The sequence below is a fragment of the Strongylocentrotus purpuratus genome, unplaced genomic scaffold (genome assembly GCF_000002235.5).
Source record: "Strongylocentrotus purpuratus isolate Spur 01 unplaced genomic scaffold, Spur_5.0 spur5_scaffold_14, whole genome shotgun sequence".
Lineage (NCBI taxonomy): Eukaryota > Metazoa > Echinodermata > Echinoidea > Camarodonta > Strongylocentrotidae > Strongylocentrotus > Strongylocentrotus purpuratus.
Window position 1 is genome coordinate 18,625,065 of NW_022145599.1, and position 18,456 is coordinate 18,643,520.

Here is an 18,456-nt window from a genome sequence, read left to right on the forward strand (position 1 = left end):
CACCCTCCCTTTAATCTAGCAAAACAAGCACCCCACCCCCCCCCCCCCCCACAAAAAGTGACCTCTTAATGGCTGAACGATAACACTGATTTAAAACGGGTGTTTCATTTATATTATTCATGTCACCTTAACCCCTCCCCCACCCTCATCATCGGGGTACCTCCTTCAATGGCTGGTCCTACGCTACTCCCCCCTCCCCATCATAAAATGGCCCCTTCAATGGCTAGGCTCATGCTACACCCAACCTGGCTACGCCACTGACAAGGGAGAGTATGTCTCATTTCTATCCATTGTAAGACCTGTCTCTCCCCTACCTCACCTCACGTCATTCACAAGAGTGCCCCCCCCCCCCTTCAAAAAAAGAATTGGACCCATGACTGGCTACGCCACTGATAGGGAATGGTGTGTCTCATTTCGGTCATCTGCACCCCCACCCCCTTCCCATTATCAAGAGTACCCCCCCCCCCCCTGCCCTAAACTGGACCAATGACTAGCTACGCCACTGATAGGGAACGGTGTATCTAATTTCTGTCATCTGCATCCCCACCCCATTAACAAGAGTACCTCCCCCCCCCCCCCCCCCCCCCCCCCCCTCCCTAAACTGGACCCATGACTAGCTATGCCACTGATAGGGAACGGTGTGACTCATTTCTGTCATCTGCACCCCCACCTCCTCCCCATTAACAAGAGTACCTCCCCCCCCCCCCCCCCCCCGCCCCCTCCCTAAACTGGACCCATGACTAGCTACACCACTGATAGGGAACGGTGTGTCTCATTTCTGTCATCTGCACCCCCACCTACTCCCCATTAACAAGAGTACCTCCCCCCCCCCCCCCCCACCCCCTCCCTAAACTGGACCAATGACTAGCTACGCCACTGATAGGGAACGGTGTGTCTCATTTCTGTCATCTGCACCCCCACCCTCTTCCCATTAACAAGAGTACCTCCCCCCCCCCCCCCCAACCCCCCTCTCCCTTAACTGGACCCATGACTAGCTACGCCACTGATAGGGAACAGTGTGTCTCATTTCTGTCATTCAATAGGAAAGTCCTGCGTCCTTCACACCTAATTAATGATAGAAAATTACTCTATTTTTTTTCAGCCATTCTCTCTGATCACTCTCTAATATTGCTACTAACGTTATCACATGGTGCTGACAGGTCGTAAAACAGTATGCGCAATGCCATCTGAACAGAAGTACCAGCTAATAAAATTTATAATTGCAATAAGTGATGAGTATTTGGTCAGATATCATACGATGTACATTAGGACTGTACATTTATATTAGAATGGCACCTGCATCTACTTCGTTCTATATGGACTTGATAAAGTACATGCATACATTACTACATATAAATGATGAAGGCATTTTCACATTAATTAATAAGCTTCCACTAGAGGTCAATACATCCAATAAGCTAATATTCAGTTGTGTATGTACTATAGTACTCTTTTAAAGTTCATATTCAGTTTTATGAATAATTAACCATATTCTGTATCGAGGTGAATGTATGTGAATGGATATGACGTCTTGATGTTCTGTTTGGGATTTACATGAGTTTAGTTACACATGTAATTGTCTTTAATTGTGTTCATGATTGGTTTATACAGTAGATACATACATGTACATTGGTGTACATTAATATCCAGCAATAGTATGCACAAATACAATACATTATACATGTGTAGTACATACACTGCACATTTTAATGTAATAGAAAATATTAGAAGAAGGTATGTATGTATACATCTGTACATGTACATGCAACTCCATTATTGAGTGTACAAACATTGTCTCGTTTGCATAGAATTATAATATAGAAACAGCACAATATGGATTACATCCATGAAACCTGATCTATTACTGCCAATGCCGAAGGGAGCGACACATTTATACAGCTACCGTGTACTAAAAACCCAAGGCAAATCATTTATTGATCGCTGCAGCTCAGCTGGTAGTGTGTGTAGTCTCTACCAAAGGCTTAATTTCTTTTAGATTGATAATTGATAATAATCCAGCTTTTAAAATGCAGGATAATATCATATATGCTCCAACTTAAATTTGTACATATTCCTGAAGCTCCTATCCTATATAAAGAGCCTTCAATTTAAACTTTAAAATAAAATAAAATTATGCCTGTGGTAAGGTTACTAGTGAGACAAATAACTTGCATATCATTGACACGAGGCTAAACTGTAAACAGCTGACTACAAATTATTGGAATCAGCATATTACTCATGCATACAGAATTCTGTTTTGGCCTATTGGTTGTAATGGTAATCATCTCAACATATGTCAGTTATTAAATGAGGTCGTTCCTTTTCTATGGTTTACGCTTGACAGATTCATCGTGTTGGTCGTGATTTTGACATTCAGGTTGGCTCGTTCACTCTTTGTACAACATGAATTGTAGAACTTTAGATCTCGATGATAAGGAACAATTGCAGCGACATGAAATGCATCAGTTTAATTTATAGGCAATTAAGGAAGCATCTGAACATATGAATAAATCAGGACCGATCCACAAGAGTCACACAAGAGATCAATGCTTTTGAAAAGAAAACAGATTGCCCCTTTTGCCAGACCATCAAAATGGTTTAGTCATGGTAGCTTAAAGGTGTTTGGCATTTGGAAGCCTCTCACTATGAATATGACTGACAAAGAAAGCGGACAAAATATACAGTTCCTCAGGTAGACAAAGGAACATCCCTTCACTGCTATTATGTAAAAATGTGTAGAACAGGTGAATAAGCATGTGGCACCTGTTCTACACATTTTTACATACCGGTAATAGCAGTGAAGGGATGTTCCTTTGTCTACCTGAGGAACTGTATATTTTGTCAGCTTTCTTTGTCAGTCATGTCCATAGTGTCTACAACACACTTCACAGCACTGGAATACATACATGTAAACTATAACCATGTCCATGTAGATTGTATCCAAACACATATTAAAGCCCCCTACCGTAACCAAAACATATCATATATTGAGAGCCAAAGGGTGTTAACTCTATATCAAAAAGGTTATTACGTAATGCCCTTCTAGCTAAAACCAGGTGATATTTCCACTAAATCTGTGAACTCAATCTAGAATGTAATTATTTGGGTTCAGCCACCAACATGTATCATACAAAGGAGGTAATGATTGGGTCGGAAAGAGTCTGTTTTGTAGACTAGAGAGATGAGAGATACAATTCACATGGTACACTCTAAGAATAACGTGATCTACATTTGCGCATCTGTATTGACTCCTCTGTGGTGTCTCCTAAAATAGAATGTAATTATTTGGGTCCAGCCACCAACATGTTTCATACAAGAGAGGTACTAATTGGGTTGGAAAAGTGTCTGTTTTTTAGACTACAGAGATGAGAGATACAATTCAAATGGTATACAACGTGATCTACATTTGTGCATCTGTGTTGACTTACCCCAGTAATGTAGTTTCACCTAACTCTGTGCTCATTTCACCCATACTCTGTGATAGCACAGAATGTGGAAGCTTTTTCTGTTAATGAAAAGAAACAAAATTTAAATTTTAAAATGTTACGAAGTGCGGAAATAAAAGAACCATGTACAGTACATTTATGGCTTTGTAAAGAAATTTACAAATTTGTAAAGATATTTACAAAGGACAAAATATGAGATTAAAGCTGTTCAAAAGGTATTAAAAATCATCTTCAAGATATAAACTGCATACATGTATTGTTTCACAAATGTAGAAAACTACCAGGACTGTTGCTAGATTACTTGGAATGGGGGGGGGGGGGGTTGTGGGGGAGGGAGGTCAGACAAGGTGAAACAGTTGATTTTTTTATATTTTTTTAAAAGGGTACACAATTTGAATGAGGTCAGAAGTTGTCACAACCATGTGCCCCCCCCCCCCCCCTCTCTCCAGCAAGCGACACTTAAAAGACTGATGTAAGTCCTACAGAGACTTACCGTTCTTTTCTCCACATCTGTGCCTGAGCCGATAAGACATCCTGAGAGCTTCTTTGTGATGTTCTGACATGTGTGCTTGATATGTTCCGTCCGTTTCTCACACTACAAAGGACAAAAGACAAGATACAAACATCTTTGGTGACGAGTCTCAAGATTGCTCTGGGACATTCAAAAGGAATTATCTCACATGGGAACTGTACAAGATCATAGACATGAATGTATCAAGGCCAGTTGCATGAAACTTAGCGTTAATTGTAACTTCGCCATGAATGGTAACTAGAATGGGAACCTTGATTTGATTGGGTGTTGATTGCTGTTGCCATGGTACTGAATATTGATGTCAAAGTTACCATGCATAATATGAGGTTGTTGTTTTTTCATATCAAGTGACTATATATATACACTGCAAGTAAATATACCAAATCAGAGAGTGAAAATGAAAGGTCCAAATCTCTCATGTATTTTCCATTTATTGGTTTATCTATGTTTGCAAGAAATATTTTATTGTACTATTTGCCTTTGTATGTTTTTATGAAAGAGGTGAATAAATTCAATTCAATTCAATTCAAATAATCAGGGGAAACCCCCTCTTTTAGATCTTCCATAGCTTCCCTATTCAATGTTCTTATTACCTCATTCATTCATTCATTCATTCATTCATTCACTCACTGATCCATGATAAGATACTGCTAAAAAAAGTCCTTTATTTTCATCAGTTCAAAATGAAGCAGTGAAGTATTTAGACAAGCATCAATTTCACTTTTAAGGAAGTTACAGTAATTTAGTTTGGCTGCAACGGTATTGTTCAAGCTTTGAGTTTTCCGTCTCCAAGAGAAACCCTATACAATTGTTGTTTTTTCCTTTGCCCCTTTACTTTCACAGTAAGGCAAAATAGGGGGAAAACCCTTTTAATATGGGGGTACTTCCTAGTTCGAAGAAACCTCCTAAAAACCCACTGCATAACATTTGAAATAACATGACTCAAAAACCACAGAACAAACATGAAATGGGAGGTAAAATAACCAAGTGCTCTGAAAATCGCAAATAAAATTCTTCACAAATATCAATTTATCTATAATTAATATAAATGAAAATAGTAACCCTCTATAGATGTAGTATGACAAAAGAGAAAGAGTTCTTACTTGTAATAATTCATCATTCAGTACTTCTGTTTTCTCCGCTCTGCAAGACAAAAAGACAGAAAGAATGTTTGTGAGATTACAACATCAACAAAACGTTTATAATGACATGCAAAGCTACAAATACTGTAGTGAAAGTCCTTCAATGTAAGACATTCACATCTTCATAAGAGATCTGGGGGGTGTTTCACAGAGATCCTAAGTTGAACTTATTTCGAAGTTGGACTTAAAGATGAAGTTGAGTTCTGGTCATGCGATTGCATTGTGAAAGAAACGGTGTGGAATCGACCAGAAAAGGTTGATCATCTAGCATATACATGTATAAGAATTTGTGTGTAGTGCAAGGTTCTGGAATCATCAAAATGATAAGAAATTTGGCCAAATCTTGGTAAAATTACAAACACTGTACTCAGAAAGATGTATATGGGACTACACGAACACGTGGCGTAAAAATCCTACCCCCGAGTTTTACGATGTTACATGACATATTTAGAATATGAAGGCATTTGAATTGCCATGCTTTTCAGGGAACATGTCTTATCTGATGTTCTTCCACACTTGTATAATAAGAATGATAACGCTCACAAATTTTTTTTCACCTCTTCCCAGAACTCATCCTTCTCTTCAACAATTAAGGAAAGCCTTTAGCATCTTTGAAATATTTTGTGAAAATTATTTTAAATGGCATAAAATGTTGATTCAAATCATTCATATTTTCTATTATTAAAAAGATTTCATGTTCTTGATGTGAAATTTATGAAAAGTTTAAAATACTTGAATTTTTGCTTTTGAATATATTTTATCTTAAAGCTTCAAATGGCTCTCCATATGTTTAAGTCCAACTTAGAGTTAAAATCGAATTAGGATCTTTGTAAATAACCCCTTGAGCATATATATTAGAGATTTTGTATCTTGATATTTCATTTGTTGAAATCTCCACTTAAAGGTAATACAAAGTTTTGGTATGGGGTCATGAATTTGGTTCAAATGAACATATTGGAAGCATATGCGATCCTACAATATTCACTGATCGTTGTCGCGGTCGAAATCGACTTTAAAGTTATGAAATTGTAAATAATAAACCTTTTATGTTGTATAGCTCCCTCTCAAGGTCAAGATATTAATTAAGCTGTAAAACAATGTTTCTTGACTAAAATCGACCGATTAGCTATTCCCGTTCGGAAATTATATACCACAACTACGTATTCTGAGATTTTCATGGTCGCAGCTACCATTGTACGGCCGTAGGAGCTATTTGAAAAAAATTCAAAATTTACCGGGAGTACCGGTAAATCTTTATATTCAATTTTTCTCGAAAGCAGAAGCGTTTTAGGGCCTAAAATTTCTAGTGCTTTTGATACATCCACAGGGGCATCCAAATATATCAAAATTGTAAAGAATCACTATCCACCCATTTTTCAAAATTTCCCAAAACTTTGTAATACCTTTAATGTGAGCTTCAGGTTTTATAAATATCCATTTTTATCTCAGTACCATCACACTTCAGCACAAATTCTTCACATACACTGTACATTACATCTATATTATACAATGTGACATTGTGTTGTTTTAGGACATTTTCACTGATGCAATGTAAGAAAATTAATGTACAGTACATCTACATACATACATGTATGGTAGGAATACTCCCCAGGGAGTGGAGATGGTGCACAATGTGCATGAATGAATCCGATAACCAGGGTAATAATATCTGTAAAGCACTTACCGGTAGAGAGGGAATTTTGTATTAGGCGCTACATAAATCTAGATATTATTATTACACAAATGTAGGGCAAACATCAATTTCACAAAGTGTTCATACTCTTGTGGATGTTGAACTGACTGACAAACATTTCTTTATCGTTGAAACTATGATTTCCTATGTTATTATTGTTCTCATAACAAATTTAGATACTTCCTTTCTTTTGCCAAGAGCAATAAAATGGAATACGCATACTGCTGCACAATACCCTTGGCCACTCTGCTAAACTTGGCAAGACAATAGTCGATACAGTCATGTACATGTACCGTACGTACATGTACATGTACACATACATGTTTAAGCACATTACGTACACATCAAAGTGATGATATTCAGTGTACTGTATGTGGTTGACTTGGGGCGCGTTCATGCTTGATTTTGAAGGCAGAATGAGCGATTTGTAACGCTCATCGTAAACGCTCATCGTAATCGCAGTTCCACGGTGCACTGTTCATGCTCACTTCTCCAGGCAATTCTACTTGGGTGGCCTTCAGCTGGATTCGCAAACCTGTGTGCGCATGCTACGTAGACCCACTAGAGTGCGTTGACCCCATTTAAACGCGTTTACAAATTGTAAACGCATCTTTTTGTGAGTTTACAATCGGCGATCGTGATCACCGTTTTTCGGTGATTCTACAAAAGTGAGCATGAACGCAAGCGTGTTTTAAACTAAACGCGTAACAGATGCCTGATTCTGGCCGTCAAAATCAAGCATGAACGCGCCCTTGGAGATATTGATATTCAAAGGTACATGAACATATACATAGCCGCTTCTCAGAATCCCCTTTTCACGAGACATGTCCCATGATACTTCAGTCTACAGATAGAGGCTTTATTGGCTTTGTCAACAGGGTTGCCCGATAGGCGACCTCCCTCTAGATATCAGTCTACCCAAGGATAATCAGTCTAGGACTAATGCCTAAAACATTCAAATGATTCCCCGACTCATAATGCATTCAATTGCTTGTCCATGTCTGCATACCTTTATGAAAACAAATTGGCAACGCTTTGTTTGCCTATAACCGGCCACTGATCACGTCTGATTTTTAATGGAGCGAGACATGGCGGCATGAAACCTTCAATCATTGGGATCTGTTGGAATAATTAGTTTATGAGGCCATCACTGTTTGAATGATCTTGAACTAATGCAGCTTGCCTCTGGCTCACTGTTGTTGAAAGGGCAGTATGATATTTGCATTGTGATTGTGTCATGGTTTTGCACATGTGGGATAATTATGTACATTTATGGATCATCAATAGAAGGGGGGGGGGTGTAAGCTGCTTCATATGATATCTTTTGTGTTGAAAACTGCTACAGCTTGAAGTACATAGAGGGGAGATAAAAATATGTGATGCTTAACAGAAGGACTAGGAATACAATAAGATAGATGGAGCACAGCCTGCAGGCTATGTACTGTAGTTGGTCTCCATTCTGACAGCATACATACACACAATATTTCATCTCAGCCTTAATAATATCTCAGCCTTAATACTATGCATGAAATATGTTACACCTGTGCATGCCACAAAGAAGCAATATGCTGGGAGTCTTCGACTATGTTATTAAATCTGTGAGAAATCACTATTTTACCAAGTGTAATAACCTGGATGTTCTTCAGGCTTAGGTTGGGAAATTCCGTTTCCTCCCACTCTAGATCAACGTTCATAACAAAATTATCATATTCTATTAAAGGGCAATCCAACCCTTGGAATATTTAATTTCATTTGAATGACAGCAGAAGAAATCTGAGAAACAGAATGGCAAAAGTTTGAATTAAATTTGACGAATAATATGAAAGTTATGGATGTTTGAAATCAAATCTCAAATTGGCAATTTGGTTAGTGTATCGTGACTTTGTCCGGGATAACTCTCCCGTTAGTCTGTATAAAAATATCACTCATTTCTGTTTTTCTCCCAAGTGCCTACACTCTTGGGGCACTACCGGTACTCAAAGTATATTATGGAGAGTATATCACTACAATTCCTCTAAAAAGAAAAGACCATCCTACATGTAAGTCATACATATTGAAAAATTACGTTTGAGTCATTCAGTGTGTTGGAATAAATGGGAAAGCAGGAATTGGGAATGGAATAGGAATTTGAAGTGCCCATACATGCATGTACTTGTATAGCGATTACAATTTGTAACTTTCTAATTTTTTGTCAGATTTCGTTCAAACTTTTACCAGTCCGCTTCTCCGATTTGTCTGCAATGTTTGAGAGTCGTTTGCTTTTAGGATTGGGTTTCCCTTTTAATGTGACTGCAATGTACATGTAGTCTTCCCCTGATGATAATCGTAATAAGCAGATACATGTACATGTAGATTTTGCGCCATTATCCTTGAGTTCTACAAGCGCCCATACATTTGTACATGTTGGCGGTAGAGCCCCTCTCTACATGGCTGCCGTCCTAGTGTACCTTACTGCCGAAATCTTGGAACTCGCATGCAACGCTGCCCGCGACAACAAGAAAAATATTCACCTCATGAATGTATTACTCCTAGCTTTGAGTGCCACAAGTATTGATGACAATGACTGGTCCACGATTCAAAGTCTCGTCTTTCAATTAGCATCAAGCAGAGATGATATCTTTCATGGAAGTCCTCGCGGGGTTTCGATCTCCAGCCGGTGGCAGATCGTTCAATCTCTCGGAAAAGACCAATCTCGCGGGAAGAGAGTTCATTGCATTCATGAGTCAGTCAGATCTACATGTATGCTGCAATGACTAACTGTCATCTCATTTGTGGAATTCATGGTATCATTTTTCATGATGATGATGATGAGGAGGAGGAACTGGAGCATCAGTGTGGATGAAATAATGAGGTTCTACATCATTGTGGATGGCAAGCCATTCAAAAGCATACATGCACATGTACACATAACATGTGAGAGAAGTTACAGCTCAGTGATGATAAATAAAGATCATAAAAGCGAACACAATTTTCTAATAATTACATCTCAGGAAATTTCATTAAGCAAGATTATTTTCCCTCAGAGGGTTAAATAACACACAAGGACCTTTTTTTAATGAAATACTGAAATGACAATTTTTGGCCAAGTGCTTGATGATTGAAACATTGGAAGTTGTTGAACATGGTCTTTGTTTGGTTATTTTCATTTTTATTTATTTGTTTATTTGTTGTTGTTCACAGGAGGTACATGTACATGTGTATGACTGTTAATGGATTTTTTGTCATAAAGCGTACAGTGCTTTAGAACTTTTTAGAGCCAAATTGCTCACTTCTCCTAAATACAAACTGTACATGTACTCCATGTACCAGTATTTCCTTCAAGAATGTTTTTACAAATTTAGCAGACCAAAAAAGGCATGACAACAAAATGGCCTTTCGAAACCAAGTCTCAACAGGGCGATGTTTAACATTAATATTTATTTGTGTGACAGTGTCTCTTGAGAATGAGAATGACACTTCACATTAGGCCTGTTTTCATCAGCTCGAGATTGCCAAATATCCTACTATTTTAACTTTCCCGAATGCAAATTATCCAGCTAATTTGTGTCTTCATCAGCCTGCAGTTGCAATAAGCAAGATATTTGGTTGAGATAATCATCCCGAGATATCTTGAGCTACTTTGCAAAATATCCCGCTATTTGTCCGGTGCGTCTTCAATATATCGTGAGCTGATGAAAACGTGATTTGTAACTTCTGGCTTATTTCCCAAATCAGAAATAGCGGGCTATTTGGCAATCTCAAGCTGATGAAGACATACCTAGTGAAAGAAATCATGTTCTAACCACAACCAGCCAATTATAAATACCAAAGACAAAGAGCAGACATGTTTCAGCTCACCACACAGGCTCATGTGATGGAATTCAACACAACCCGAAAAAAACAAACTAGTTTGGATAATTGTATGCAAAGACCTTCATTTACAGTATCTTGAACCTTAATGTTGTTTGCTTTCATCCTCAGCCCACACATCACGAGTGATTTGCATTTGAATTACTCATCAAATCATAAATTTGTTTAATGTACTGTACATGTGTACATGGAAGAATAATGAACTATCGATCAGTTACAGTTATAACAGATTTTCATGAAATATGACGATGGCTTGAGGAAACAAAGCTCGATTTATTACAACAGTGCAAGCACAAGAATTAATCTTTATAGCACTAAAAGGTTAAAGGTCTTGCTACTGATATTGTTTTGTATGTTTATTTACATCTTGATATGTTACCAATATGACAAAGTCCATCCTTTTCCTAGAACTACTCTATAGCTTTCCATCAAATAATACATGTAAACACAATTAAACCATAAACATGGCAGGTTGACAATAGGCGTGTCTGCACTATCTCGAGATTGCCAAATATCCAGCTATTTGAACTATCCCGATCGCAAACTATCCAGCCAATTTGCGTCTTCATTAGAACGAAGTATCAAATTAGCTGGATAGTTGGTCGGGATAATATCCCAAGATATCTCAGTCTAGTTTGCAAAATATCCCACTATTTCCGAACTAGCGGGATAGTTAGCGACCGTCTTCATTAGACCGAAGTACGGAGTCAAATATCCCGATCCCATCATGCACACCGATTTCCATTTTTCTGTGTTAACTAGTTGTACTAGCGCGCGCACATGCGATCTATACCGCTCAGCGGTGCATGATGGGATCGGGATAGCTGGATAGTTTGCCAATCGGGATAGTTCAAATAGCTGGATATTTGGTAATCTCGAGATAGTGAAGACGGGCCTATTGTATCCATTTAACACCGAAATATTAGCAGGAACTGCCATGGAACTGATGTTAACCCCTTACGTGCTACGGGCTACAAACCGCCAAAGAACATTACCGGTACTCATATTTTTAACTGGATGACCATGGACCTTACCATAATGGTCCATCCATGGTATGGTGGACTAATTAATACAAATGATGGAGCAACATCCTACATGTGAATGAAGGCGCTAATTTGTTCATGCAGTGCCTCCTTAAAACCAGGAAGCTTCCAAGTGCAAACATGTAACACTTTTCCAACCCTAATGGGCATTATTAATGGCCATTAAATCACTGGTTATCGGCATGCACACAGTTTCAAGTTTCAAGTCTCATGTTCAATCTTAATCATGTTGAACTCTTAATGACTGTGTGAGGACAAAAATTAATGTTGATTGATCGATACTGACCATCCATGAACCAAAAAAATACAAAGGCCTACATGCAATTTAAGCAGAAATACATTGTACAGTGAAACCTGTAGTTATAGAAACTTAAAGAACTCTTTAGTGTGTCAAGAAAAGCGGTCTATATTTATTGGCATTTGGCAGGTTGTCTTTGTGTACATGTGCAGGTACCTTTGGTACAGGTTTCATTGAAAAAAACATTCAAGGGGAACAAAAATGTGGTCTTTATAAACAGATGGTCTCTTTAGAGAAAACATCTTTGAAAGATTTTCCAACAATAAAAATTCTTACTGATTTTAATAGTTTTTACAAAATTAGAATTTAATTCATCAATTCGAAGGTACAACTTCAGTGTAATCTTCCCACTGAATCAAGAAAATAATATCTAAACAGTATATTTAAGTATTAATTCCTTTGTTATCATTTTGTAAAATGTTGTTGCTGTTGTTATTGGTATAGGTATTTTTTTGTTTTTGTTGTTGTACAGATACAATACAAATTATGTATGTTTTTCTGTACTATAAAATTCAATCATTCAATAAAAAAATACCATGCCACAATGCGGTCAGCTTTCGTGGTCAAAACATGACCTTGCACTATCAGGTATCAAAAGAACCCTTTTGTTGCAATTAATCCTTGAATAGGGTATTTAAAAGTTCACCACACCTATTGAATTGAGGACATTGAATGACCTCAAAGAACTCTCCCATCCTGAAGTTCAATAACTACACACAATGTAGCAGCTCTATTAAAGCAACTACAATGTACAACCTGTATGTACATGTAGAGGTGTATGGTCACTAGTGTTCATGTACATTTTAGAGCCATAAAGGCACTGTTTGCTTTAAAGGCTGTCTGTACTAGTTTGGCTAGGAGGGATTAGACTACCCAGGGTGATCACTGACAGGTTGCTATCTCATCAACTTAGCTCTAAATTAACATAAGAAAAAGAGGATCATGGGGGACCAATGGTTATCGATTAGGCATTGTTTTCTATATAAAGGAAGCAAGTACAAGTAGCTACAAGTAGTACAGTGGGGCTTTAACGCATTACTTATGGTCTTCTGACTCCAGCAGGAAGTGCTCAAGTGTATTTGCCAAGGGGTCGACAAGTGCAATATAATGCTGCATTGTACTGTACATGTACATGTACATGTTATAACAAAGTGTACATACATGTATGATTTAATTGTTTTTGAGGATTCTGAATTTATTGCCTTTAAAAGTTTAAAGGGTTGTCTGTGGTATCATAATTGACATTTATTCTCAAAACAAAAGGACTTCTACTTGGATGTACATTATAATTTACCTGACTAATTTTTTCACCTGCATGTATAAAATATTTACATGTACATGTACATGTAGGCCAATAACTGTTGTTAAAGAGTGCACAAGAACAACAACAAAATCTTAAATAAACCCAGAAACAGGTGAATTACATGTACAGTAATGAATAGCATTTAGAAGACTACAGTGTACAATACATGAAGTCTACAGATATAGAATGGAGATGATTTTACAACTGCCAGGACTGAATATTATAACAAGCCCCACCTCCTCCTCCAAAACAAAAGAAGCTCCAGATTATGCTAAGTATATCTACAATACACTACCAGGTGAATCACAACGACAAGCTGTGAAGCAAGAAGACAAAACAATTGAGGAAGTGAAATGAAATAGTTCTGCAGAGAACTCATTATCACATGACACTATACAACTTCCTGCATTCTGCTGTTTTCTGCACTGTGTCCAGTGCAGATTGACATCACAAAGTTCAAGCCATTTCTCTACCAAAATACCAGTATTAAACATGATGTACATGTACATTTGTAAGGTTACAGTGTATATATAGTTTGGTATGATACTACCCGGTATACCAAAGTCTGCATTTATTTCAAGTCACTGCTTCAAATTCAGCTTTTGCTTTGACTGATTAAGCTTCAAATAATGACCAAGATGTAATTGGTTGGTAAATTAAGGGCCCTCAAGTTGTTTGCAATATTACAAGTACATGAAATCAGCTGGTAACTCACATTATGTAGCAGTTTGTATGCCCAATGTTGTGCTTAATAATAGGTACAATGTATTATAAGACAGCTTACTAGTTCCCGGCTGCTGAACGTATCACATTCACAATTATTCACAATTGATTACTAAATGATAAATAGTGATTTCTTTTCTTTATATTTGGAGGAAATTGAATTAATGGCTATTTATATGAATATTGAAACTATTCATTTGAGTGAAATCATGAAGCTACATTAATGGGGGATACAAACAAAGATGAACTTGCATTAATTAATTAAAGTCAAGTACCGGTACATGTAAGCACATAGAATTTCACAAAAAATAGCAGGTGTTGTAATATAAAGCAGTTAATATACATATTCAGATTTTATGACAGACAGGTTTTAAGCATGAATAATATACATGTATTGATCACTCTTCAATTTCAAACAGACTGAAGCGATCTAAAGCAGCAGGTGAGACGTGTCTCATGATACGCTTTCTAACAAGTGATCTTTCGGGCAATGCCAATCTCTCTGGACACGGTCTGTTTGATTTTTGATGCGTTTTACAATGTCCCCTACTGTATGCCTGTGTACATTTTTAGTACAGTATTTTGACATACAATAATACATGAAGCAGCAAGTGCAAGCGAACAACTACATGTAAATTAGGCTATTTTGTAAATCATATTCCTTTGCTTTGTAACACAGTATAATCATAAGTATAATAATAGCTACATTGTATGTACATTGCCTACATTTATATTGTGTGCATGTACAATATGTATGTACATGTACATGTACAGGTACATATACATGTATGTATCCCAGGGGAAGCTCAAGGTGCTACAAAGTACTACTGTACATGTATTATTATCCTGGGGCTCCTACATGTAGCTTTAGCCCAGTTGCCCCTATTAAGGCACTAAGCATTGAACAAATAAATTCCTAACAGGCACCATTTACTACACCTGGGTGGAGAGTGGCAAAATCTTGGACTTGAACCATAAACCCTACCATGTGATCACAGTCTAGTTAGGTATAGACTACTAGACAAATCAATGTTAAAATGTATTGTAAATGAATTTATTCAAGGAAAATCATCTCCCAATAATATACACTATTTATAAACAAATAGTTTGGACCAATCTGCTGTAAAATTGATTTTACTTCAACTAATTTCGAAACTGTTAGGTTTTAATTTGAAAGAAAACTAACCTTACTAAAAAACGTTAAAAACATTTTCTATGGAGACCTCAAGTTTATCAATACACAGCCCATTGAAATATAAACTAAGTACATATTTGTACACCATGAATAGACTGTGGTTGAATGAGGCCCAACCTACAAGCTCAAGTGGTCTTTTTAGAATCAGCCCACATACAAATCCGTTGCTCACTAGACTGTGAAGTTCACAGATTGTTATACCCCCTGTAGCACTAAGTGCATGATTTGTCAATAAAATTGTTTTCAACGACTGAGTTGCGGTCTACACTAAAATGGGAAGTGTGGCTTAGGCTAGCACAATAAAATTTTGCAGGTCAGTATATTTACATTTCAGTTTCTCTTTCACTGTATAATAATGATAACAATAATAATACTACTACTACTACTAATAATAATAATAACAATGATAATAATAATAATAATAAATATTAATAAATCTTAATAAATCTACAAATAAATGTGTATGTACACATATAGATCACATTCATACAAGGATATGGGATAACCTTACAAGTAAACAATGGTGACCACCAACAGTGACTTTTTGGATGGGAATCAGAGCAGCGTTTCACAAAACTGTCATACACGTTTCTGACATGAACGGGAGAAAGCATTTGAATGCTACGTGGCTGAAACCCGATTGGAGTATACACCTAAACATAAACCCAATACTGTTGGACACCAATGTACCGCAACCCCTCTCTCTTAGTCTTAGCCTACTGTATGTTAGCTAGTGCCTCTGCAGGTTCCGATTAACAGAATTCAATGGCATTATCATGAAATCCCCCAGCATTCATTTAAATTTAAATGATTATAAAGAGTTTCAAGTCTAAAGAAGAGGAATTGACATCTGATTTTTGAATGTCAGCTACACGGTACAGTACACATGCACCATCACAACTCCATATCCGGACAGTGGATTTCCAACAATAATTTGAATAAGTTAACAAGCATATTACATGTAAATAAAGGACATATTTCTGGTTGATAGCACTATTGCATTTTTATTTTTTCATACATGTAATAATAATAATATTCTGCTTTTATATAGCGCCCAATACATTGATACAACAATGTGTCTAAGCACTTTGCAGATATATTAAAACCTTGGTCATCTGATTCAGGCTTACACGGACACAATGTACATGTATGCACATTCTCCACTCCCTGGGGAGCATTCCTGCCAGTGGCCATTTTACCGGATACCCATTGGGTGAAGAGTGGCAAATGTAGATTAATGGCTTGCCAAAGGACATGATGGCTGCGGCGGGACTCTCACCCCGTACCTTGTGATCTGCAGTCGGGTGACTTATCCACTAGACCACAACACTTTCATAAAATTCAAAGGCAAGTCGTTTTACTTTTGTTAAGTGTTCCGACGCACAGCCCCCAACGTTGACACACATGCACACATTTAAGTAAATTTGTTATTTGGTGAATACAAATTTCTATCCCCTTCTAATTTTTCTGATCAAAACAAAACCCCAACCTTGTCAAGCTGACTCAACAATGTGAACACATTGAAACACATTTTATTTTGGAATCAGATAGATCTACAATGTGTATTCTAGATCTAAGCCTAAATGTATTGCAATGTGATTCCCTAAAAACCTTTGCACAGGCACAGCGCACATCTACATGTACATGTAGCGACTACTTTTACACTTGCTCACACCCACATCAACATGATCAATGATCAATGTACATTCAAGTCTAACTCAAACTAAGGCTTATAAAGTGAAAAGTGAAAAAATATATCGAACAGTCTACGTCTGCCGAGTAAACGTCACACGTTACAGTTCCGTGAAGGGACCTTGATAGTTGATAATGTGTAAATTTACCTTCCCAAGTTCTGGTTCGCCCGCTGTTTCAGACGGTTCATCTGCCGCCTCATAATGTCACTTTTTTTGATCATCTTTCCTGTCGATTCCCAAAACTACAATTCAGAAAAGCAATAGATTCCAAGGTATCAGGTGGCAACCGCCACAGTGATGTTGTTTGCGGCAAAATTAAGTGTTCATAGGGAGCAGCTCATGCAGGTTAAGATTCCAAAACAACGAAAGCTGCCATACAAAATACACGTAAAGTACCATTTCCTCACAAGGTCCAAAATACCATTGCTTTGCATGCATGCAGTGCACTGCTGTATGCGGAAGTGGGCGGCTTCTTATTCGACCAATTTTGTCTGGCGCCATCTGCGTGTATGTATGGCCATTGGGGCAAAATACACCAGTTTACAGTTGTATCAGTGCGCATGAGCAGACAGTTGACCTCGGGTCATTGGCCCCAAAATTGGGGCCAATAACCTCTGACCTCTGGTATTTATGCGTAAATACACCAGTTTACAGTTGTGTGCGCCATTTTAAACAAGGCCAATGACCTAGAGGTCATGTATTTAAGCGTAAATTAAGATTGCGCCCATGCAAATTATGATGATATCACTGCCTGCGCGCTGCGTTGTGTGCGCATATCATCATTTGCATGGGCGCAATCTTAATTTACGCAAAAATACCAGAGGTCAGAGGTTATTGGCCCCAATTTTTGGGCCAATAACCTCTGACCTCTGTCTGCGCATGCGCACTGATACAACTGTAAACTGGTGTATTAAGATTGCGCCCATGCAAATGATGATATGCGCGCACAACGCAGCGCGCAGGCAGTGATATCATCATAATTTGCATGGGCGCAATCTTAATTTACGCATAAATACATGACCTCTAGGTCATTAGCCTTGTTTAAAATGGCGCACACAACTGTAAACTGGTGTATTGTACTTTCATTTACCACGTCGTGTAAAGTGTTTTAAGTACTGTTTACCCGGTGGGGTCACTCAATGTGACTTCCGGACCGCATGACCGTTACCAAAATCGCGGAAAAAGGGGTCAATTTCAAGCAATGACCGCGGACAAAATATTCCTCGAAATAAAGAAAATAGGGGGGCACAGGTGTCCCCGAAATTGATAAATAGGGGTTAGGAAAAGGGAAAAGAGAAAACCGGGAAGGGAAAAGAGAAAACCGGGAAGAAAAATTCTCGGAGCCGAGTCTTGTCCTTGAAATATGGTAAAATAGGGGTAAATTTGCGAAAGCGTCCTTACAATCTTATAAATAGGGGTATTCCAAAGTACGATTTTGTCCTTGTTTTGACGTAAAAAAGGGGATTAAATTTCACAAAATGTCCTTGAAATTGACCGCAAAAGGGGGTTATATGCATTGGTGGTAACGGTCATACGTG

General features: G+C 37.8%; 1 protein-coding gene across 7 annotated transcripts in view; it reads right to left on the minus strand.

Moving 5' to 3' along the window:
- The window catches only part of LOC592564 (rho GTPase-activating protein 17), a 60,608-nt gene extending 43,238 nt beyond the window's left edge, over positions 1 to 17,370 (minus strand). For 3 of the 7 annotated variants that reach the window (XR_004063948.1, XM_011684601.2, XM_030984365.1), the window contains exons 1-4: positions 17,066 to 17,370; positions 5,082 to 5,121; positions 3,940 to 4,041; positions 3,429 to 3,505 (exon numbers count right to left, since the gene is read on the minus strand). Coding sequence is in view for 6 of the 7 variants with exons in the window: in XM_011684601.2 (XP_011682903.1) it covers positions 3,429 to 3,505; positions 3,940 to 4,041; positions 5,082 to 5,121; positions 17,066 to 17,139 (293 nt within the window). In the remaining variant the exon portion in view is untranslated. The remainder of the gene's footprint in view (positions 1 to 3,428; positions 3,506 to 3,939; positions 4,042 to 5,081; positions 5,122 to 17,065) is intronic. The other 4 variants (XM_030984369.1, XM_030984368.1, XM_030984370.1 and 1 more) reach the window with 3 other exon arrangements.
- Positions 17,371 to 18,456: the final 1,086 nt, after the last annotated feature.